This window comes from Cephus cinctus, unplaced genomic scaffold (assembly GCF_000341935.2).
Source record: "Cephus cinctus unplaced genomic scaffold, Ccin1 Ccin1_scaffold1184, whole genome shotgun sequence".
Taxonomy (NCBI): domain Eukaryota; kingdom Metazoa; phylum Arthropoda; class Insecta; order Hymenoptera; family Cephidae; genus Cephus; species Cephus cinctus.
The window spans coordinates 678,682-702,673 of NW_014333664.1; the positions used below are offsets into that span (position 1 = coordinate 678,682).

Sequence of the window (23,992 nt, forward strand, 5' to 3'; positions counted from 1 at the left end):
ATTATTCGTTAGAAGAAGTAGGAAATGAAAATTTGCAAAATTCAATAGGATCTGAGGGGATATGAATTCTTAATAATTACCCAGGGATTTCAACGAAAAGGATAATCGTACAATAATTAATTAATTTTCCCTAGCAGCAAGCAATAAACATAAACTTCCTCTAAATATTCTAACAGCATCCAAACACGCGAAAGAAATCGACGCCGATATTCGTTTCTGCAGATTTCACAGAAATCCATCGTCATTTACCTTCAATAAGGGGTGAGAAAGCCCCTTGGAGAAAATTCGCACTAGAGGGAAAAGGCTCGAAAGATCGGTGGACGGCGTTGAATAATGAAACTTGCACAACCCCGTGAGTAAGGAAAATTCAGGAAAAAAAGCTCCCGTGGCAACACATGGGAATACCATAGGATAGATTTTTAACCTAGAGGGTTAAAATACCCTCGAGATAATACAAAACTAGACAGCCATATTTGTAAAAATTAAATCACATTGATAAATAAAGAATTGAACATCTCTAACAACGTCATTAATGAACTCTAAGCATGAGATAATAAAAAAAAGGTATACACAATATTTTTCAAAATCTTCCAATAAACCTCTCCATGCACTTAACAAAGTTCCAACTCACATATATACCAAATATATAAATTTGTCAAGAGGCATTCGCGCAAAACTTTTAACAAGCACATCGGCATCCTAGAAGGCTGAAAATTTTGCAAGTTGTTGCGGCAAACCGACGAACTTTCGGTACAGCTTTGACACACAACCTGACGTTATGCCTCAATCTCAAACCCTTCATTAAAGTATGCAGAGAGTGATTACAGGCAGGCTTTTCCAAGGTTCTTGAATATTCCGCGAGCAGCAGCACCGTTCCTTCAAATTTTCACCCCCGAATATCTTTTTCTTCTTTTCTCCTCTCTTCCTCATTACTCACTTTTTCATTACCGCTTTGCACCAAGAAGACAAATTCACAGCAGCGTTTCGGGAAGTCCGTGCAACATTTTATATCTAGAAGATTTTCAAAGGTCGTGAAGTATCCTGAAGGTGCACAGGTCAGGAGTCAAGTACAACGTAGCGTGAAGAGGCTTTTCATGAAAAGAAAGCACTTGTTACGTCATTCCTGTATTGCAATACGACATTTCAGAGTGAAACAAAGTTGTTAACTCAATTCAAAACGTAATTTCATAATGTTTGCACTTTATACGGAATATCACGAAAGCACAATGTATAGCTGTTCACCGACTGCTGGGTTCTCGACTGTTTCACATCAACAATTCTACGGTTACAGAAAGTTCGTGAATAGCAACTTTTTTTCTAAAAATAATATTAAAAATTTACGAATTCTTTTATTCGTTATTACCTTTTCTACCTTGGCAACATGTATTCTTCGTATGTACATATATTTACACACTGGTGGAACGAGTTTCTCGCAAGGTTGCGATTCTTCACAATGGTTAATCTGCGGATACTCGTTATCCTGAATATCCAGCGCGTTGACCAAATATCCACAGGTTGTTGGTTTCAGTGAGGCGTTAGGAATTTCAGACGAGCCAGCGAGCTTTTCCACTTTTCGTAGGTGAAAAGCTCTGCAAGCTGCAAACCTACGATAAGACGTTTACTGTTACGCATCGTCGACCAGCAAACTCACCATACTGTGAAACAGACTCGTGGTTGTCCTTCCCCTGGAAGGTGTATCAAATGGGTATGGGCGTCGATCGCTGCAGAATCCCGACCGCCAAGTCACAAATTAAAAAAAAAAATTATATATCCACCATAGAAATTGTCTACGAAAAGCAAAAAGGGAAATGAAAGATAAAAGCTTCACATGAATATTTCAGATTAGCAAATGTGAAAATTCAAAGTTCTAAATGCACTCCATTAGTTTTTCCTATGGACGATGACTGTTAAAGTTACGATTTTACATAATTAAATTTAACATTTTACACTACTGGAATTTATAGAGTGTAAAACTAATTTGACGTCTCTCATCCACGCCCCACGCCAGTTCTGCGATCCTGCGGGAGGCTTTAATTCACGCGGCCGAATTTCCGAGATAATCAAAATCTCGATTTTCTCTCCCTCCAACCCCCGCCCTCACTCTTTCTTTTGGGTTAAATTGCCCTCCCTCTGGAATCATAACAGAAGCAGTTTCCACAGCTGGTGATAATTTCCTAGAGAAGCTAGCTCCATATAAAACCCAGCAATATTATGACTGCTTATAAAGACAACAATAAACTAAAATAGAAGCATCCTGGACACAATTCGTCGTTCACCAGTAGTAACAACAGCAGATCTTACTCTTATTGGACCTTCGATGATTCCGTTGCTTTATACCTTCTCCATCCGGCGCAAGCTGCCACGTTGAACCTTACAAATAAAATTCTCGCTCCCGCCCCCAGCAATAACTTCACGCTGGATTTCAGCATTCTACCTCGGCACTGTCGAGCATCTTTTACTTGTTCCCATTTTTATTATCACTTGGGATAAAGTTCCTCCACAGTAAGAACAAATAAATGGCAATTATGTATTAGGCGTACGAAAATTAATTTAAAAAAAAATCCCACTAAAAATATCATCTATACTATATACGTTATACTGTATTTTCCCATACAAAATTATACATAAAACATACATAAGATGGTAAATTCATAAAATATAATATTATCAGTCTAGCAGAGTCATACGAAAGACAAAGATACCTACTAGAAAACAGAAAAAAATATAATATCGATCGCGTGATAAATTAAAAAAAAAATATTTTTTTCTCTTATTCGTTTAATAAAAGTAGCGGCTGACAAGTCTTATAATCCTGTCTGTCTGATTCATTAAATCCTTCTTAGTTATAACCCTTCGAAATGTTAGCCTCCAGGCGAATGGTTTACCGATAGACTAGAAGGTCGAGTTAAAGGGTTGAAGATAAAACTTATCTCTACGAAGCACACCGGCAGACACTTTGATTCGAGAATGACGGCCGGGTGGATGATCCAACTACGTAAGCGTTAATTACAAGTTTTTCATCTGATAATCAGGTCGGTTTAATGTCGACCCCTTTATTCTCACTGACTTGAGCACAAAGAAAATTCATTTTACGACGAAGTTGTTTTGTGCAATTTTAACAATAAACGCTTGCGACTCTTATTAATACTCGGGGTAAATCAATAAGAATTTCCCTAAACTAAATACAGGACCCTTAAACTTTCCTCGTCAGCTGCACAAATATCGATAAACCATAATAAACCGTAGGGCTGTAGCTGAAATAACATTGCCACAATATTACATAGTATATAGGCATAGTTTCTGTATGTACAATGAGATTACTTCCTTAATTGGATTATCACTCCACGATTCTGCTGATACATTCAGTCAAAATAATTCTACGTCACGAAGGTCTAATCTTGTATAATAGATAACAATGCACCCTTTAACACTATACAGTACGTCATGTATGAAATATCGAACATCTAATTGAAAATTTTGACGAAACTCTTGCATCACTTCCCTCTCTCTATTATTGATAACGTCAAATTTTCCAATATGACCTAACCTCAAATTAAAAAACATCTGGCGCAAACTTTCTTAAACGACTTATGTCGTTGCGTTTTGTCATTGTCAAAATGTCAGTTGCAAAATCGCGCAATTTTACGCATATACTTTTTTTATTCGATTTTTACCTCGTCCGTTACTCGTTATATTGAAAACTCGACGTTTCAACACTCGTCAATCTCCCGTACATGTACCATGATGAATCCCCTTTCTGCTTTTTATGATGAATTTCAAGAAGAACAAAAAATCATATATATAGATACATACATTACAGAAATACGTATAGATTCAAATGCTGATTTTTCGTTTCGTTTCGTATGCAGATAAGAGCGTATGTATACGATGTAATTCCGGAACTTCCTTTCGGATTCCCTCAGGAGAAGAGTAACTTCCTCTTAGTCTCCGACGGGACACGTAAGAGGTCCATTATGATAATTCCATTTGGAGCTTTAAAACTAGATTAGATACCTAGGAATGCTTTCATGGGAATTCGCGATTCATGAGCTGGATAACAAAGAGAAGGAAACAGGGTTTTCTAGGTAAAACGCAAGGCATCTTACATCTTGATAACACGAAGGAATCGTTATCTTTACTATAGATCAGGAACAAAACGATATCGTACCATAGCCATAGAAATCATTTATCTCCTCGTAGGGATTGTGGTATTAGAAAAAAAAAAAAAAAAAAAAATGGGTGATCGATAAACTGTCACTTCCATAAACGATAATACATTTTTCGTATTTGCCTTTAGCAGTATATATTAATCAATTTGTAACATACGCTTTTGAATTGATATGCTGAAATATTTTGAATACAAATTTTGAATATTTTTCTAATATTTTCTTTTAAGTTTTTTTTTATAAATGGTACGTCTCCTCGGTTGGTAACACACGGAAGACGAAGTAATGACTGACAAATGAAATTTCTCGAGTGGTTAATTGAATTTTCACCAATTTTACATTAATTGATAACTTCAACACGTAAAGTCATTATACTCATTATTCATTAATCATTTGCTTAACAGATTTGATTATCATTTCTGTATATAATATTCGCGTGTAAATTGTTATCGGCAAATATTTCCATAAGACGAGATTTACTACTATTCCATGGCATCTCTTATACTCTTGACACTTTCCACTAAAATTATAGGACGCATAGCTGTGCCAGGAAGCTTCGTGAAATTTCATTCAAGACCTTAAATACGTAACGTGTTTCCCGTCGCGGCGTCCAGTCTAATAGAACCACTTTTATTGCATTCGCTTTCACGCTTAGTCGCATTCAATATAAAAACATTTTCCAATGAGCCCACGAGTATTTCCGTAGAAACTTTTTTTTTCGATTTTACGAAGAAAAAAAAATCTTTTTCGACATAGAAATATTTCGCTAATTTATTGATCCCCAAAACTCTGCAGGAAGCAAGGAAAACGTGTCATGCGGAAAACATATTAATGTAGTGTGACGTGACTTTTCAATTCAAAGTCACAAGACTTTGAGAGCTGACTCCATCTATCGTTACGGATAACGTTCACGCTTTCTGGTTCCCTTCGAGTCGCCACTCTATTCAGATACTACGTTCTCAGATGGCTTTGTACGGTTAGGCCAATGTCCTCGCATTATTCGTTTTGTTGAGTTGAGGTCAAAATGCTCGAATCTACCTTGGAAAAGTAGTCTGGAAGCGACGAGTTGCCCGGCAGAAAACAGCACCGGACAAGACGTCCCTACGGACCTGGAGAAGATGCTCAGCTGGAGACAGGCAATGCACTAGATACGATTAAGGGCAGAGGGGGCCCTGCTCCGAATTGAGGATGTCCAGCCCTGCTTTTGTCCTATGCCCTGGGGAAGCAGTCGAGAAGGATCTCCCAATTTGTTACATTACCGATTTCCTAAAAGACACTCCCAATACAGATTAACGGGACAGTTTATGCAAGGAGATAGTACAGTTATCATTTAAAGGGATTTCGACCAATCCGAATGATTCGTTTTCGAAATTGGCTATTTTGACTATTGTTATAGAAGTCTTGGGACACCGACGAGGTGCATCGAGTTACAGTCTGTTACTTTTTTTCACTGCGTTGTCTATACCTTACGGAAAGTTCTTAGTCGTGTAGTTCTCGTAAAATTCTACGGATTTTCCGTATTTATTCCTGGTGCAGTGCAATGCAGCGGTGCCCCTCGAGTATCCGATAAATAAAGTTTTCGACTTCCACAGATTAACTGAAATATTTTCGGTGAGGATTCTCAATGTATTAACTGGTGAAGGGATTCCCATTTTCTAGCTTCCGTTTCGTTATTTTACTTTCTCGCTCGCTTATTCTCTGCCTTCCGGATTATTTGCTTGACGTTTACTCCGACCCTCTCTACCGTACATGTAGCCTGAGCGGCCGTGTATTTGCGGTACCGTCTACTCCAGTCCACGAATCCAATTGCGTGTGTCGATTTTATGCGACCCCCCAAAAGTCGACGCTTCTTCCTATCATTCTCGATTACACGCGACCCCAAAAATCGAAGTGATCCGTTATGCTACCGTCTATTCTCACGAGTTCCGCGGTGAAGATAATTTGACATGAGTAATGTTAAAAAAAAAATGTCAAAAAAATAAACCGTTAATAAATCGTGTCTCTTGAAAAAGTCGTAAAAACATGATGATACTAAGAAGAATGATCGAAATGGCTCCCTTAAAAAATATTGAAATAGTAACGCCTTCACTTTACGTGTAAGAAGACAAAATATCAGTTGCAAATAACATGACAGCAATTTCATGGAAAAAACTACGAGCAGTCTAATACACTGATGTTTCTCGGTTAACCGATAAGCGTTGTTCAGCAGCATTCGAAAAACGTATGAATCGTGGAAATTTTCCAAAGATCATTTATTCAAAATTTTCACTTGACAGGGGATGGCTTTAATTTCTATTGCGTTTTGGCCTAGCCCAATTATACGTGAAATAAATTGCACTCTGGATAACAATAAATGTAACACGATAGCGTGACATGAAAAATAACAGAAAATTTGCTGTTTCATCTAAATTCATCAACCCTATGAAAATGTATCCAAAAATAATCTACAGATGCAATTAACCCAAGATTAGGTGCATGGGGGATGTCTCGAACACGAAAACTCCATGCTTCTCAAATGGAAAACAGAATCCCTCGGCCATTTGTGGGTTAATTTACCATTAAAAAAAATACTAGTCTTTACATAATCCTTCAAAATACTTGAGTCTAACCAGTAAGAAGTGCAATTTTTATATAAGCATATCCCGAGTAGGCTGGCTGGTACTTTTCTTTCTTTTCTTCGTGCAGTCTGCAAATAAAAGAAAAGAGAAACGTTAATTGCATCTCGTAAACAGATAAGTAGATACTGGTGGGTACCATTGGCTAAGGTTGATATCTTAAAGCTCCCATTTTACCCCAATGCTCAAAGACTCGTACACCACGTTATTTCTACAACTCGTATGTTCTAAGCAAAAGCTTCTACCAAGGAAGGAGCTTTTGTCTCAGGAAAATAGCTTGTACTCACGGCACGCGCGAGCTTTCTTGTTCCTTGTATAGGATACCACGATCCTGAGATAAAAGCTTGTGACTTTCTAAGAACGAGTAAGGTACCGTGCTCTCTTTCCAGAAGCGAAGATATATCATATTTCGTCGAAAGCTCGATCATGGATGATTGCTGAAGAAAATCTACTTTCGTTTACTACATATATAGATAATATATATGATAGATGGGTAATTTATATAATAGATATGCCGCTAACAATGGCGTATATAAATATATTTTTAACAAGAGTATTTATCAGAACTTTTTTTCTTGAGTATTGGCAGTTATGAGGACTCTCGACGTTTTTCAGAACGGACCTGATAGCATCTTGATACCTAAGGTATACTGTCAGGACCATAAAACGGCACTCACACCGAATTTCCCAAAAAAAATTTCATACACTCGGAGTTGTGACAGGCTAAAAAATGGTTTCGTTAGGATAAATTAGATTAGAACTCCAATGCCACATGTCTCAAGGTACATTTTTTTTAGAGGAAAAAAATATCGGCTTGCCATTGTGAGTGCAACACGTCCTCATAACCACACTTTGACGAGTTTATATATGTACATTTTTTCATAACCATTATCCGAACGCATTCTGAATTCTTAAAAAAAAAAGGATATACATAGCTATATAATTATAAGTACCAGTGGAAGAGAAGAGCTCTTAATATCGTCCTTAACAAGTTTACGAAGAAACCCATATTTGAAAAGCACACCTAATTATTTATAAAAGAATTAATAATATGCTGTAACTCCATGTAAATTGTCAAAATTCATTATTCATTCCTTGATATATACGGTGTGATGTTAAGGGTGGAATAAGGAAAGAAAAACAGAGTTACACATTCGGCATGAAAACGCGTTTACCTACTTTTTACTCACGCGGAATGAATGGGGTGTAATAGGGTACGTATGCATACATATATAGAGGGTGCACCAGTCCGATGGAAATAGCTGGATCGCAGAAGCTTTTAAGGCAGCCTGTACCTTCACAATATTTAGCCGGTTGCGGCATTCCAGCGTACCAATTCGTCAAACCGACCTGATAGGAAATGAGCTTCCGGATGAAATAAGACGTGCGTCGAATGACAACTTGGGATTTTGGAAATGGTATGTTTGTGAGCTTTGTGAAAGCTTAGCTTGTCAACCATCGAGTCACATAGTAAAACCATCGGTCAGTGTCATTCCAGACGCGTTAATAACGCCGTGTATTGTTGTGGCGTTTGGTTTTCCACTGGAATCTCTGTGCTTTTGGCATTAAGCTGAAGTATGCTTTATTGACGAAAACCTTTTTGTGGTTCTGAAAGAAATAAAAAGATAGAGAATGAAGACAGGAACGTAGCGGAGGAAGAGACAGAAATGGGAACGAGTTTCGTGAAGTCGTTTTTCATTGTTCACAAAAGTTTTTCATGATTTTTCTTATTGCTATGTTTTTACTGTTCTTTTTTACTCTAATAAAAGTCCTGACGAATTAACGCGCCGAGAAAGTCTGGTATGAAAGGATCAAGTAAAGTTACGCAAGGTTAATTGATCGCCTACGATATGAACGATCATGTGAGATGTGACATGCGTGGATTAATTAAAAGTTTATTTGAGAGAAGATGAAGTTTTCTTTTTCTTGGAGAGTACGGTCGATGTCATAATTAATGACAAAAAATAGCATATTCCTTGACGATACACTTACAACGATTCTTCCTCTCGAAACTTGCGCTTTAATTATAAAAAAATATTCATGAAAATTCCTTAAGGCTAAATATAGACGCGGTTATTGCAACTTTACAACCAGAAACTTTCTTAACAGTATTTTCCACCCTTTGGTATAATCGTGGGATACTCTGCTTCATTCCCATGGGAATCATCTTCATTTATTCTTGGATAAAACCCGTGTAACAAGGCTTGCATTTATTATCGAGCTACCTCAGGATAGGCTTTAAAAAAAAAAATTTCATTTTCCCATAACGAGCTAACGTTGGACGCTACTTATCAAAAAAGTGGAATCAGCTTATTGCTTAAGGACGAGACTAATCTACACGAGGCACGTATATTCTTCCGATATTACAATAATTCATCTTAATTGTACAATTGATGGACAATCACCATACATTTCCCATGGGAATGCCACAAGATTAATGTAATAGTGAGGGGAACTAAAAAAAATTTATAAAGGTACGTAAATACGTGCATTCTTTTTTTTTAGAAATAACAAAAGAATTCTTCTCCCAATGGCACTTCAAAATGCATCAAAAACTCTTCGAGTCTCACGCTAGACGCTACATGAATTTAACTCCCAGTATTAGCATAAATCAATAGGACGAGACATTTGAATTACTCCAAGGACCAAAGTATAATTCCGCCCAGGCCAATAGATTAGTATATGTATATCACATTTGAGATTCAGAATATTTAGGGGATTATCGATTAAGTAATCATTAACAAACTTTGCATCAACATTTCCCATCTTGCTTAACACTAATATTATAGCATAAATACATAACGGCTCCTGGAATTAATTTTAAGTGAAAAAAATAACTTCACCCCCTTGTGAGATTTCCATGATCAAAGTCAATAGGGGATCGATTAAGATTCATCATTTTTATTCATTAACTTACCAGACATACAAATACTTAATGACTGCGTGTATCGTGCAGGTATAATTTTACGAGTTAATTTACAGGGGGAAAAAAAAATAATGAAATCGAGCAACCCTATTAGAACCAGCATGCTTTTACGGTCTCGTAAAGCTCAATGATTTAATGTTTTCTATATAGCAAATTGCCTTTTCCCGAGCAACCCTGGCGCTTTTATAAATTAGCCAATAGCGCATTGCCATTTAAAATCAGTATGTACAATATTTGGAATCTTTATTAATACAAATATTGTATGAACGCATAAATTCGAAACTTTAACATCAAGCTCTAGGAATTACGTAACTCGTGAATTTGCCTACCTATAACGCAACGGTGTTCAACAGGTGTTGAACAACGGTAGTCCATTGTGTACACGGTAAAAATACAGCAATGAACTGCTTGTTTGCAAATACTTGTATATTTACATTCATCCAATAGAAAGCCTGTTTTTCATTGTGCAAATTATTGGCAGCTAATAAAAATACACGAGATGGATACAATTTCGCTTTATCGTACGTAACGGTGATAAAATTAGCGCGAAACAACCAAAGTGAAGGAAAATGTGTTCGAATATCCATTGTGAGGGTTATTATTTCTAATTGCCTTTGGATTATTGGTTAATTCTATTTCCAATATATCGATCTAACAGTCCTAGCAATTTCGAGCTTAGTAATTTAGTTAATGGAAAACAAGAGAATCGTCTCGAAACTCGCTGCAGCGAATGCCAATAATGAGATTTTCTAGGTACAGCAGAGGATCGGATTGCCGCGCTAATTTAAACCGAGCTTTATTATTTTCAATTAACTAATTTATCGATCGCTCGGCGACGCTCTTTTCAGTCTGGCATTGAGAACTATATGACTTGAATTAATAGTAAAATATTAATTACCTCTTGTGCTAATAACGTGTATGGATATTGGGTTGGCATTAAATAATTAATTCACGTGTATTCGAAAATTATAATCATACAAATTGAACATCGTGTGCTTCCCACGTATTTGCATATTATCATTTCAATATACAAAGTATTATACACGGTTTAGCAATCATTGGTATTACAGTGACGTTATTGTAAATTAGAAATGGGTAACCAGCCAATAAATCATTCTTAGAATTAAATAAAAGTCATAACTTTGTATTGATCTGTACATTGTCCTATTATTTTATTAAGATTTTCATCGATCTTATAATTCATTATGGGGTATATTATTCAGTATTCAATGATTGGGATAGAAAATTTTGTAAGGTAGCCAAGTACAGCTTATAAACTACTTTAAATGTAAAACGATAAAAGCCAGTTCGCTTATGGACGAGATTATAGTACTTTGTAAGTTATTGCCAGGTTCGACGTAGAAGCGACGACGGTGATGACGGTAATTCACTATAAATTTGAATTTCATTGAGAAAGGTCCCCGAAGCGGAAGCAGCAAATTATTCGACAAGTTGTAGAGAAAGTTGAGACAAGTTTTTATACGCGAGTGAACAAAGTCGGGGAGTTAACGATAATGGCCGTAAAATGATTTTGAGAAAGATTCGTTATCGGACTCGCTCGTGTCAAATTAACCTTACAGGAAGTGAAGCATAATATTTTAAATCAAACAGAAGTGGCGAGGGGAGTTTGTTGATTAGTGGAAACTTTTGTTGCAAAAGACGAGGAAAAATAATTGTCAAAGTTGATCAAAAGTTACTCGAAGAAAGTTTTTCAAAGTTTTTAATAAGTGCGGACTGGAATGAAGAAAATTTATTTTGTAAATATTGCGAAAAGTCATATTTCAAGAAAATCGAATTACAATCTTGACAATCTGTACGATATTCTCGACGCTCGATATTTTACACGATGAAAAATTTATTATTTCAGGTTCGATAAGCAACATCGATGGTGCCGAGTATCACTGCAACAAGACAGCAGTAAGGAAAGTAATAAGCGGTGTGGTGGGGGCTGCAAGTTCCGTAACGTCGATTCAGGTGGCGAATCTACTTCGTCTCTTCAGGATACCACAGGTGAGCGTAAAAATAAGTCTGCTCGACTTTCAAGAGAAAGTCAGAAAAGTCGGAAGCTAATTTTCCACACTGTCGCGTAGCTTTCCTATAGGCAAACTCCCTCAAGGTGAGCTTACATACAGACGCGATTCTCAAAGTACGAAACGAATTAGTTATCTGAATAATTTACAGGTATCAAAGATAAAAACAGCTACCGCAAATATAGTCAAAGGTAAAATCCTAGAATATTCCGTAAGGACTTTACCCTTCTCGCATAGGAAAGAGAGAGAGAGAGGGAACGAGGGAATATCTATTTCTTAACGACTATGTAACGGGTGGTGTTATTATTCAGCTGACAGTCAACCATAAGACTCTATTCCGGGATAAGGAAAGTCATGGAAGGAGAAAGTAATGCTCCAGAGTCATCTCAGCGTAAAATCGTCTTACCACTTCTGTATCTTCTATCTTTTACCGCAGGCAGACTTCCACGGGAATGACAATGCGGTACTTATTCACAATAACTTCTCAAACGAAGTCAGTAGGGTAGAAACCCGAAGCAATGACAATAAGAAAAATTGAAATGTCTGAAAAGTATTTTTAAATTCGTTATAAGCCCTGACCCTAAGGGACCATACAAAAAATTTCAATAATACAGACAATTCTTAGGAACATGTAGACGCTATAACAGGAATTGGAAATTTGAAATTTTAAGACGTTTCACCAAATTCGACTATACTTATTGATCAATAAGAAATGCCAGATACAAGTATTTAGAATGCTGTGTTATGTAAGTGAACACTAATGCATGAATTAATTGCATGAAGTCATAAGCCAAAGTTACATAAAAAGTATATAAGATTTTCAAGTAATTCAGAATGATTTGTAGAATTCAGATGGGAAATACTATACTGGGAAAAGTAACTGAATGAGGGAAAAAAGTTAAAATAGGAAATTAAAGTAAAGGAAGAAACGAAGCTTCGTTACTTTTCTAAGAGGGGCATTTAGTTAAATTATAACGACTACAATAATGTTAACTATCCTTGTGAATTCATCTCGAGACCTATAAATTGCGTCGGATGACAACCGATTTGGAATAAGGACCTGATTGTGGTGATGTATTCTTTTTATTTATTTTTTGCACAGTGATCTGTATGTGGTGGAAGCTGAAGTGTAACTCTAAACCAATTTTTAAAAGAGCCTCATGGGCGAAATTTCTACATACATGGGAGAGGGCAGACCTTTGGTACCATGCCTTGGATCTTTTCTTGGAATGAGGACATGGGTTTTAATTTGTCCTGGACAAATCTTGGGTTTCCCCTTCACGCGATGCACGAGAAGAGCGCTGATCTAGTCAGCGAAGACTTGCAGACTTTTCAGGTCTCGTTGGTTGACATGTACCAGACTGTTCTATCGAAATACCAGAACTGAAAAAGACCAGCAGAGCCCTCTTTATTCGATTGCTAGTCATTATCAATTCTACAAGATATAAGAAAGAGTACAAGGTGGTTCCTTGGAATGTATACGTGAAAAAATAATACCTGTTAACTGTCTGGCAATATCCATTGGTATTCATAATAACATAAAAATACATAGGTATGGTGAATGCTGGATGCTGTAGAAAATTTTTATACTGGCGATACAATTGTTCAAATTTGATGATACTGAAAATGAATGAAAGGAAGTATTAAATTAATTTTTTTTATAAAGTATATGATACCGATGATCGAATAATATCAGGATACAATTCAAGAAATAAAATATTATTCAATAAGTTAACACTGTTTGATATTCATATTAAAAACAGACGGTAACGTCTACTTTTTTATGTAAATCGTAAAATTCTCTACCTTTCACGATTCCGTCATACTCGTATTCTTCCTCCGTGTGCTTTCATCAGACGCCATAAAGGATTAAAGGATCTCGCTTCTTTTTTTTTTTTCATTGAATTTCTTTCACTCACGTTTCACTCCACTGACAATGTAATCTCTCGAATCCTGTGAAAGAAGAAAAATACAAGATTACGACGGGAAAGATCGAAATACGCAAATCTGCATTCAGCTCGCATGCATTCCTTGAAATTTATGCTGCGCCAGAGTAAAGCCCTCAAGCTTAAAGATCTCGTAAGATATCCAACAAAGCAGAAAAGCAGCAAAAGATGTAAATTTCAAAAATACAAAAAAAAATTCATACAATTCTATATTTGAAATGGAAAAAAAATACTACGGAACACTTCAACGTTATAGAACTCATGTAGTATGGAATCATATGTAGCATACGTTACATATCCAGTTATCACAATTTCTACGAATTTTTATCGACGCACAGGAATAACACAGACATCTTCGCGATTCTGAAAAATTCTTCCTGGACCCGTGTCCAGAAGAGATAAATATGTAAACGCACTGCCTAGAAAACAGATATTTCTTATGACAAATAAATCTGTGTGACTGTAGAAAATCTACAGGAGTAACATTTTCTATTCCTTTTTCTATCTGAGCTTCAGAAACGACAAGATCCCATGTATGATGGATATTCATCTCTCTTCTGAGAATTTCACGTCTTAAGTTCGGTCCATATGTATAAAGTGCGAATTCGCACTGTTGCCAATGGAAAGCCACTACCTAACTTGGAGAACTGGCGATTTTTTCATTTTCCGCGGCTTCCAGCTTATTTCTCTCTATAATCCATAGATACGTGTACATATGTATGTATCAGTCTCATCAATCATCGAGTCTAGGTAAACTCCCCAGTGTAGGATGAAGCACGCAGTACCGTTATTACTCTTCATCATCTGCATACACACTAACCCGACTGTACACATAAACCCTGTTAGGTCATCCAGTACAGCTACTGCTGCGGTAAGGGCACTTGTTATAGCACGGTGGTCCATTCCAGCATCTTGGAAAAATTACAGGACAAGGCCAGATTGTATTTGTTTTTTCTCTTCTCCAGTAAAGATCAGAATTTATAGCGTTGGGTAGTAAGGGTTGGCGAGATATACCTGTAGTAAGGGGTAAAGTAATCCAGAAGACTTCGTGGCTCGTGATACGAAAATAATTTACGGTCTTTGGGCTAAAGGATCGTCCTTCTTGTAAAACAATCACAAGTACCGCTCCATTGTGCTGCTAGCAGTAAGTTCTGTTGAAGAAAATAAAGTTGGATTATTTGAGAACATCGCAAGATGGTATAAAAGAACATTCAATTTGAGTAAATAACTCGAGCATCCATTGGCATTCCTGCTTTGATCTTTACTGAGCTTTGTTCCATTTCGCTCAGTAGATTCGCAAGTCATTTCTGTTTAATTTTAAGACTATGTTTTCCCAGACATTACACTTGGTTCAGAAATTAGAATTCCACATCACGTATTTGAAATTGTGTTACTATTGGCCAGAGAGACGCGATAACGTGAATGCAGTGCAAAGCGAGTAGGAATTGTACGTTATTTAGATAGCCATAATCGAATGGCAAATACAATATTGAATTTTGTTAATGAAAAATTTTATGAATTTTCATTCCTAGAAATTATGAGTATTTTTATACTGATTAGCTCTATAAGCAGCATGATTGGTTATCGTATATCGTGCACCGAGCTATACAGCTGAGACGTACCAGCTAAAGTTGGTTTTAGCATAGGAATTAAATGGAAAGGCTAATGACAGTTGGTGAGCTATGATTGAATAGCAGTACATATATGTATAGTATATGACTGACATAAATAAGATAAACCGTTTTCGATTCTTTTTTTCAATTTTCCAATTTTCATCTCCAAACCAATTATTTCTTTTGACACTTTTCTTTTACGTTGATCTTGTCCATTCAGTTTCTTCACTTTACATTCTTTATCCCTACAGCAAATTGGGTCTAAACGGTTCTGATATCGTGAGATTTACGCTTTATACGACAAAAGCTCTGAAAGCTTCAGAGAATCGAAAAGGAAAAATCATGAGACCGTTTCGGATTCAAATGGAACGGCGTCTCATATGAAAACACGAAGAACAGACAAGAAGCCACTAAAACGATTTCATGGCAGATTTTCCCAAGATTTTTGGCAAATCTCGTGAAGAGGATCCCAGACCAGATATCGATCTAAAAGAGAAAAGGCAATTCAGTTTAATTTCAAGGAATTATCTCAACGAAACGGAAACTATTCATTCCCATGCAAAATATATCCCCAAGTAGATTTCATCCCAGCGAATATCAAGAAGAGCCGAATAATTTCCATAATACCTAATAAAAGATAAAATAAAATCTATCGTTCTATCCCTAAAACTTTGGCAGCAGACAAATCGTTCGTTAACGAGATCTTTTACATAGAACTTTCATGAATTAATGATTTCCCCATTCGACAGGAATAAAACGATAAACTAAAATGTCAGACACGAATCCACAATACAATGCGAATTGGTAGACAAAAAATGAATACAAATATGATCTCATTTTTATGATCCATTAAAATTCGTTATCTACAGACTACAGAAGCTCCAAGGATACAAAGCTCTTAGGAAAAGCAGCAAAGGCGAAGGATCAAAAAGGATCCCTTGCTTCAATTTCTCTTGAGTGAATCTATGTCCGAAGTTAATTACGTTTCTTCACGCTGTAGCAATGTGATCCCATGATAGGTGATACTGATAACAAATACTCTCCTTATTTATAAAGACCCCAAGCAAAACCCATTATAACTCTTTCAATCGTTGACACGAAAAAAAAATCCCTTTAATCCTATCAGATTATTAGCATCATTAAACTTAGGCTTGCTACACGCTCTCCGAAACAGGAAGGTTTTCCATAAGTAACCTTACACTCACGAGACTGTATAACTTGCAGATTAATTATGAAAAGTACTCCTAGAGAGTCTCGTGTAGAAGCATAAGAGCTTGTTAGAGCGAGTAGGGTTGGCAAAAGTTCCTGTAACGTGTTTCAGGAAACTATAATTAAATTACCCAAGTGTAGTGGCAGAGGTACAGGATATTTCATACGTGGAATGACATTAGGTAATCCGCGTAAGTCTGATAACATGAATTAAGACGGGTCAATTAACCAAGGCCTTGAATTTAATAATTCAATATGCACGATCACACCCGCCCTATTGTTAGCATCTGGTATTGGCATTTACCCCCATCCTCTTCCACTCAGCACCACCCTTCAGCTTTACCATCACACCCAGTTCAATTTTTCTCAAATTTCTGATTCCATCAAATCCATAATTCGTGAACGTATACAGTACGTTTCAATCAAAAATTGATAGCCTGATATTGTCGGACCTGAAACAAGAAATATATACGTTTTAGCTCTGATAATTAATACATTGAATTTTAGGAAATAAAGTCTGGTTCACGTAATGTCTGCATATTATATTCTGTTCACGTCAGTTATTACATTCCGACTATGATACACGTTACATTAATGGATAATCCACAGGACGCTTGCCATTCTTCAATGATTCCTGACTGGAATTCATGATATTAATTCAATTTTGTACGATATATGAAATGGCATATCGATATATCTATTGACAAATATTAAAAGTAATTATAGTTAGTTTGTACAGAGTAAATTATTGAAAGGCTAAATCGAACCTATTCATACCCGATTTCTGCGAACTTCGAACATCACTCTTTAATCGTAAATTGAAAACGTAACTTGAGAGATTGAACTGATAGAGAAATAAAGGATTCTATTTCCTATAATAGAAAAGACATTTAATTACGTAAATTAAACCCTTGAATATGGAATTCCGACTTCACGACGTCTGATCTCATAAAGCGATTGTCGATAATCGATAGCAATTTTATTATCGTCACTTTTTATTCTTTATCATAATCACTCGTACTTACGTTCAATCTTGAACTCGTGCGAACGTAAAATCGCCTTATCAACTAATATCCAATGTCCATACCCCCTTTCCCAGTCTTCTTTTTCATTTTCATTCATTCTTTTATTTCCATACCACTATAGAAACTGCGGATTCCTCGTGAGAATTTCCACGGGGGACAAAGCAACACGGGGAATTAAATATCGATTTATACGATATCGGAGTTCGAGCAAAGACCTAACTTAGACACAAATTATACCTATATATGCATAATATGCATTGCATATATATAGTTCACATAATAGCATGAACACTGTAAATTGAATCGATCTCCAAGACCAACAGAAGGTTAATGCATTATAAATATTTCTATTGGAATTGAATAATTTTCTATCTCTATCCTGATTACCTACTTATTGCCATCTCCAAATGAAATGTAGAACTCGTTAAAAGTATTGAACGAGTGAACGATGTACGAAGATGATTGATGTTATTGATATTGATGTGAACGAAGTAGTGAACGATGCACAATTTCTTATAGTTAAAGAAAATTGAATTGATTCTATTAAAAAAAAAATTTTCCATTTACTATCAATCAATACATCTATTGGACCCGCATTGGATGAAAATTCTCGCATCAATACTCACATGTTTACAAATCGAGCAACGATAAACAATAATGGCATCATTAATAAAATCAATAAACACCCGTATTAACTTTCGAAGGGAATACGGGTTGGAAATGCGGTCTGTTTCAATAAAACAATGAAAAGCCACATATGAAAACATTCGAAAATGGAATTAAAGCGTGGAAATGCATTTCCAATAAATAATTCGCAGTCGACCTAAATATCTTAATTACACGGATTCGCGCATGCATAACAGCAAAGAATTATTTACCCTATTCTCGTGCACTGCTTTCATTCTAAAAGTACACAGAAAACGTACGTGGACCGTTAAATTGGTATACAAATTCGAACTTACCTACATACGATTTGTGTGAACTTAAAGAAGAGACCACCTGTGACTAAAGTGGTTACTTACATAAGGGATAACTTTCACCCTGTCCGGCTTTCCCCCAAACGGCCGACAGAGACAAAAGCCCAAGTGCGTATCTATAAACTAGTACGAAAGCCATTGTTCCACATCGTCCAAGGAGCCCACAAAAGGTCATGTAGTTCCAGAAGGATACCGGGGTCGCTAAAGTAAAGTCAGCAACTTCAAATTTGAGTAGCCATCGAGTACGCGATATTCGCATATCCCAAAATCTTTAGTATTCTCAAGCAGCGACAAAACACCAATTTCCAAGTGTCAGACCAAAGCTCGTAGACCTGTAACCATATGAATAAGCAAGTGCGTATAATTAGCCTCGTTTCAGGTACATTAAAATGCCATTGACACTAATGAATAAATGGACGCGCAAATGTATAAAGCATTAAACCTTAATTTTCTAACCTGGCAATAATCCGAAGCGTTACGAGTAAAACGTTGAAATCGAATTATATGAATTTCAAAGTAAAATATCTACCAGCCAAAATGACGTCCGAAATTTTCCGTAATAATTTGATGCTCGAGTATTTTAATGCTTCGTAGAACCACGGATCTACCAACTATTATACTGTATCTATAGCAATCGATACTCTGCAAGGCATTACCAATGATCATTACAGTCATCCACAGAGTATATTAGCGACACGTTTCGAGGATAATGACGCGTAACTAGAACCAGTGACAAACCGACTAACGCTTGTACGGATACCAACCGTATTTATTCCAGTATATCGAGAATGTCTGGCAGCTCCAATTTACCTCTGGTCTCTTGGAGTGTCGACCAGCGCTGATCAATTAATGGAAATGGAAGCAGAGTGTTCACGATACGAAGGACAATTACCAGCCAATATTGGGCACACAGAACAATTGCGCTAAAAAATATGAAAGAGCAGAGTACGCTAAGAGGAAGATTTTAAATTCGAAATTTCGGATTTCGGTATACCACTGTATATATTCTTTCGTCGAATTCTCTTTTTTTAATGATTCCAAAATTTTCCTCGACTTTAAGAACATATGAATAAAATGACACACACGGTTACTCGTAAAAGGACCAATATCGACCCATTCCTGACAGCCAGACACTATTGTTATCCTCTCTAAGGTTTTTACGAGCCACCATATATATACTGAAAGGGATAGAAAGCCGAGCTGACTGAACTTAACCAGGCACAAGCTGCTAGATTCCACTATATATATGCATATGTGTGTGTGTGGAATTCGAAATCGTAAAAGCAGCCTGACATTTGCCCTAGCTGGAGTAAATAGGCGGAACAAGCGATAAAGTTTCCAAAGGGAGTGCAGAGGTCTGACTAACGAAAAATTGTAAGGGTTACGTAGAAAAACAAAAGATTTTCTTTTCTCTTTCTATATGTATATCCTAAAATTAACTTGGTTGACAAAATAAATACAGCTCGATGTTCTTCTTGAATAAAGTCTATGCACAGTATTGTTTAGTACCATTGAGAAAGAACTATGGGGTCTGTCGATGATCCGCGGATAGTTCCTAACTTGGCCTAAGCCAACGATGAAAAGGGATCAATGTCTTAAAGACTGACAAAACGTGATAAATATATTTATGGACAAAATGGCGAAGGGATGAAAGATTATACGATATAAGAGGCTACAGTCCTGGTCGCTATGAATGACAGTCGATAACGTTGACTCATTTCTCGCTACATAAACTTGCAGGTAGCAAAGAAGTAATCGTTGTTCGCCATTTTTATCCTGAAGAACTTGACGGGTATATACTCGACAGTGAGATAAAACGATTGTGTCCTTCGGTTTCCGTTTGGCTGGACCTTCTGACCTTGTGAATTATATTGCCCTTTGAGGAAATTGGATACTCGCCCTGGGATTACTCTCTGAAAACTGTCTGTATATGTACGTGTCTATGTCCGTGTGTATACATATATATATACATAGTGCCATACAAATACATAAACTGAATTTCAAGATGTCTTCAGGAACTTCACGATCAACGTACATAAGATCGCAGAAGAAAGTCAAGAGAATCACGTTTTATTTATTTTTTCCTCGCATACGAAACGCTACCAGTAAAGATTATCGTGGATGTTGAACCGCACGATAAAAAATATTCAACTTCCGACTAAGGGATGATTGAAAAACCCTAAAAATGTCCTGAGTACTATCATAAAGTATACTTTTATCTGGGATGGTACGGTGAGACATCAACTATACGTGTATACCGTGTGTGTATATAGATAACCAGTTATAAGTCAGAGATTTTAAAAAATCCTGACAAATCAGTCGATAGCAAATGACTCTTACAGAACTTCCAAAAGCTTATAAATGAAATATATATATATATATATGGACTTGCATATATCTATACCTGAGTGTGAAATGTCACAGAATCGACTATAGTACGTTACATAAGTCAAAATTGATAATATCGCAAAAATGGCCTCATTCTTGCCGACTCAAGATCAGACATTTATTTTTCCTTCTGACCCGCATAAAATAATCGCTTTCCAGAACGCTCCTACATTATTATTCCATTCTGAAATACGAGCATTTTCTCGTATCTCCAAGCGAATCCCTACCGAAGGGAATTCGCATGGAAGACATTTAGCTGGCCGAGCACGAATAATATACCGAAAAATTTCAAAATATCGGCCATTCAGCAAAAAGTCATGATCTAACAATGATCGGTATCCTACGAACCATTATTCATTACCTTTTATTATTATTTCGCTTCTATTCCCTTAGTCCCTTAAAGCTCTGCTCAGCAGTATTCTCGTTGAAAATTGTTAAAGCGATCGACCAGAGAATGAACCGCAATGTTCACAAAGTGGAAAGGCGTAACGGCATTACTCTCGTTACCGGGGATTGGCATGGTATTGAGTTACCGGTTGGAACGGATTGCATCGTAATTGTAAACGCATCTCGTTATACCACATTTCAGAAAATCTCTTTGTGCACCTTAAAAGCCTTGCAATTTCATTTGTCAAATCATTCCGAATGACACCCGTGCAATCGTCAGTGCATATGGCTTCGTGTATAATTTTTAAGTGACAATATCGATTTTCCTGAAAAACAAGAATATTTAGCATAAAGCAAATATACTATATGTATTGGTATATATGCAAAGTGAATGTTAAATATGTAAGATATCATTGACTCAACTTACTGGTTTCTAGCATGAAGTTGAATCAGATTCCAAAGCAAGAAGCAAACTTGCTTGAATTCCCATGCCGAGAGAAGCGTTTAATCTGGTCTGAAATTCTGCTAGAACTCAATTGATTCTCTTGAATCTTCTTGGACCTCTTGATTGGGGTACTTGAGTGTGACCCCATTCGATCTACCAATTGGAAATTTGACCTCGACGTTGTTCTCGTAATTAGGGGAATCTGTAAATCTTGGGTTATTCTTACTCTGGCCGAGAGTAAACATAAATAATATACTGTTTCCAGACACTGACATTAATAGCTGCGTACCAAACCTAACCCAACGACCTAACAACCATGGCTACGGGTAATGATAAAGCAGACTACATTATTAGCAAGAGCTGGTAAATTTTCTTAGAAAGTTTCCAGCCTCTTCTCAAGGATTATTCGTATAATGAAGGTGTATTCGACATAATAATACATTTCCAGGCGGTTCTTGTTACTCGTTAACTAATTAGTATATAATTTTGTTGCGCAGAAGATAATTTACGTATTTGCTCATCGAGTTGTCCTAATGTCCTATTTACATTTTTTTTATAACGAGCGTAAACGACGATTTACAACGAAATATGCGAAATTAAATATTTCTACTGTTTGTTCTAGGTTTCCTTTTTTTCGACCAGTCCAGAGCTCTCGAACAAACAGAGATTCGAATATTTCACGAGGACTATACCCAGTGACCATTATCAAGTAAAAGCCATGGTGGACATCGTTCGCAAAATGGGATGGAGTTACGTTTCGATTATATACGAAGAGAGCAATTACGGAATAAAAGTAAGTAAACGTACGATATAAATGCGTGATTAAAACGCATATAGAAATACGCGTGAGTGCGAGAGGGCAAAGATAATTTATTGCGAAAAACTTGTACACTCACTGCTAAAGCAAAAGGTGTTGCCAGATATATATCGCATGTATCCTGACCAGTCCTGAATACAAGTTCAGTGCCTACGACACATTCGCCCTGGTAATTTACGCAAGACGCTGACTAATTGCTCCTGGCCTTTCATTTATCCGCCTAGCCGACGAAACGTGAAGCATATTTTTTATTTTTTTTATTTTCAAAAACGTCCCCACTTTAACGCGTCGAGTCAACGAAGGCCGCGGCGTGGTGACCCGAAAGACTGGGGTTACTTTTAAAGGGAAAAAATGGTTGATAAAAATCATCGTACCACTCTGACTTCACCCTCTTCCTGGGTCGAGGGGCAGAATCTAAAAGGCGCTATAGATTTTTACGTAAATGGGATATGTAAAACGTACAGAGAATGCAATTTCGGCGGTTTTCACGGGGAAAGCATAAATATATTTATTTATCGTCGCGCGATATTAAGGCGAGCACGTGAGCCACTATCGTATGCAAGTCCTGCAAAATTGCTAGTCGGATATTGAAAATGTTATAGTTTCAATGATTCGTCACGATTTCCAACACTTCACAAGTATAATTAATATTTTGGACTGACAGTTTATATAACGCAATAAAAATGTATCCTTAGAACTTTGTTTTCTTTAACCCTATAAAAATCATTCATAACTTTATTAACCATACCGTGTATTCGTACCATTTCCAATCGTTTATTAATCCGACCAAATAACAAACAATAAACTTGTAACGCCCTTGCCAACACAGAGACAGTATCCAATCCAAAGATAAATATCCACGGTAACATAGGATTGAATCGAATTTCAATAGGGTCTGTGATTCCAGTCTCATTAGTTAACGGACTAATGAAATTAGTCGTAGTCCCTTCTGCCAATAAGAACAATTATCGATTAAGCACTACGACCGTAGTGGACGTAAAGGGTGGAGGCGCATAGATGTTACAGCGATGCCAAGCGTTTCTATCCTTGAGATGCAAATTTTATTTTAATTCGTCGACCCTCAACCCAACCACTTACCGCCACCAGCGTAACCTAGTGAATATTTAGCAGTCACGGGATCATTTTCTCCTTTTTGCTTTCCCATTCCTACATCCCCTTCGTAATATTACTTTAAACTGAAGTTTTCGGCCTATTAATCACATTCCGCGAGGTCTTTCGCTTTTTTATATTTACGCTCAATCTCTGTCGATCTTTCTTAAAAATAAGTCCCAGGCCTACGGCGAAACAATATTTGATTTGTATCACGTAGCTTCCATCTGTCCCACGTGGAAAGTTCACCGCGTGAACAGCGTCCTCATCCGCCTGAACCCGCTGTCCCTTTCACGTGCCGTCGTGACGAGGAAGTAGACGTCCCCGATGTACGTGTC

The 23,992-nt window shown here is 36.8% G+C and overlaps 1 protein-coding gene and 1 long non-coding RNA gene across 6 annotated transcripts in view; one reads left to right on the plus strand and one right to left on the minus strand.

Moving 5' to 3' along the window:
• LOC107272547 (metabotropic glutamate receptor 2) overlaps window positions 1–23,992 on the plus strand; it is a 130,856-nt gene that overhangs the window by 91,943 nt on the left and 14,921 nt on the right. For 3 of the 4 annotated variants that reach the window (XM_015749802.2, XM_015749803.2, XM_025089825.1), the window contains 2 exons: window positions 11,575–11,717; window positions 22,350–22,520. In XM_015749802.2, coding sequence (XP_015605288.1) covers window positions 11,575–11,717; window positions 22,350–22,520 — 314 coding nt within the window. Of the gene's footprint in view, window positions 1–11,574; window positions 12,281–22,349; window positions 22,521–23,992 lie in introns of those variants that run through there. The other variant, XM_025089823.1, reaches the window with a different exon arrangement.
• LOC107272549 lies at window positions 12,805–22,043 on the minus strand. 2 transcript variants are annotated; one of them, XR_001538982.2, is made up of 9 exons: window positions 21,710–22,043; window positions 21,257–21,608; window positions 18,553–18,839; window positions 16,810–16,957; window positions 14,698–14,834; window positions 14,318–14,594; window positions 13,544–13,690; window positions 13,235–13,357; window positions 12,805–13,120 (listed from the first exon to the last, which is right to left on the minus strand). It is a non-coding gene; the product is annotated as an uncharacterized LOC107272549 (long non-coding RNA). The 2 variants fall into 2 exon arrangements; XR_001538981.2 differs by having other exon boundaries at window positions 13,544–14,594.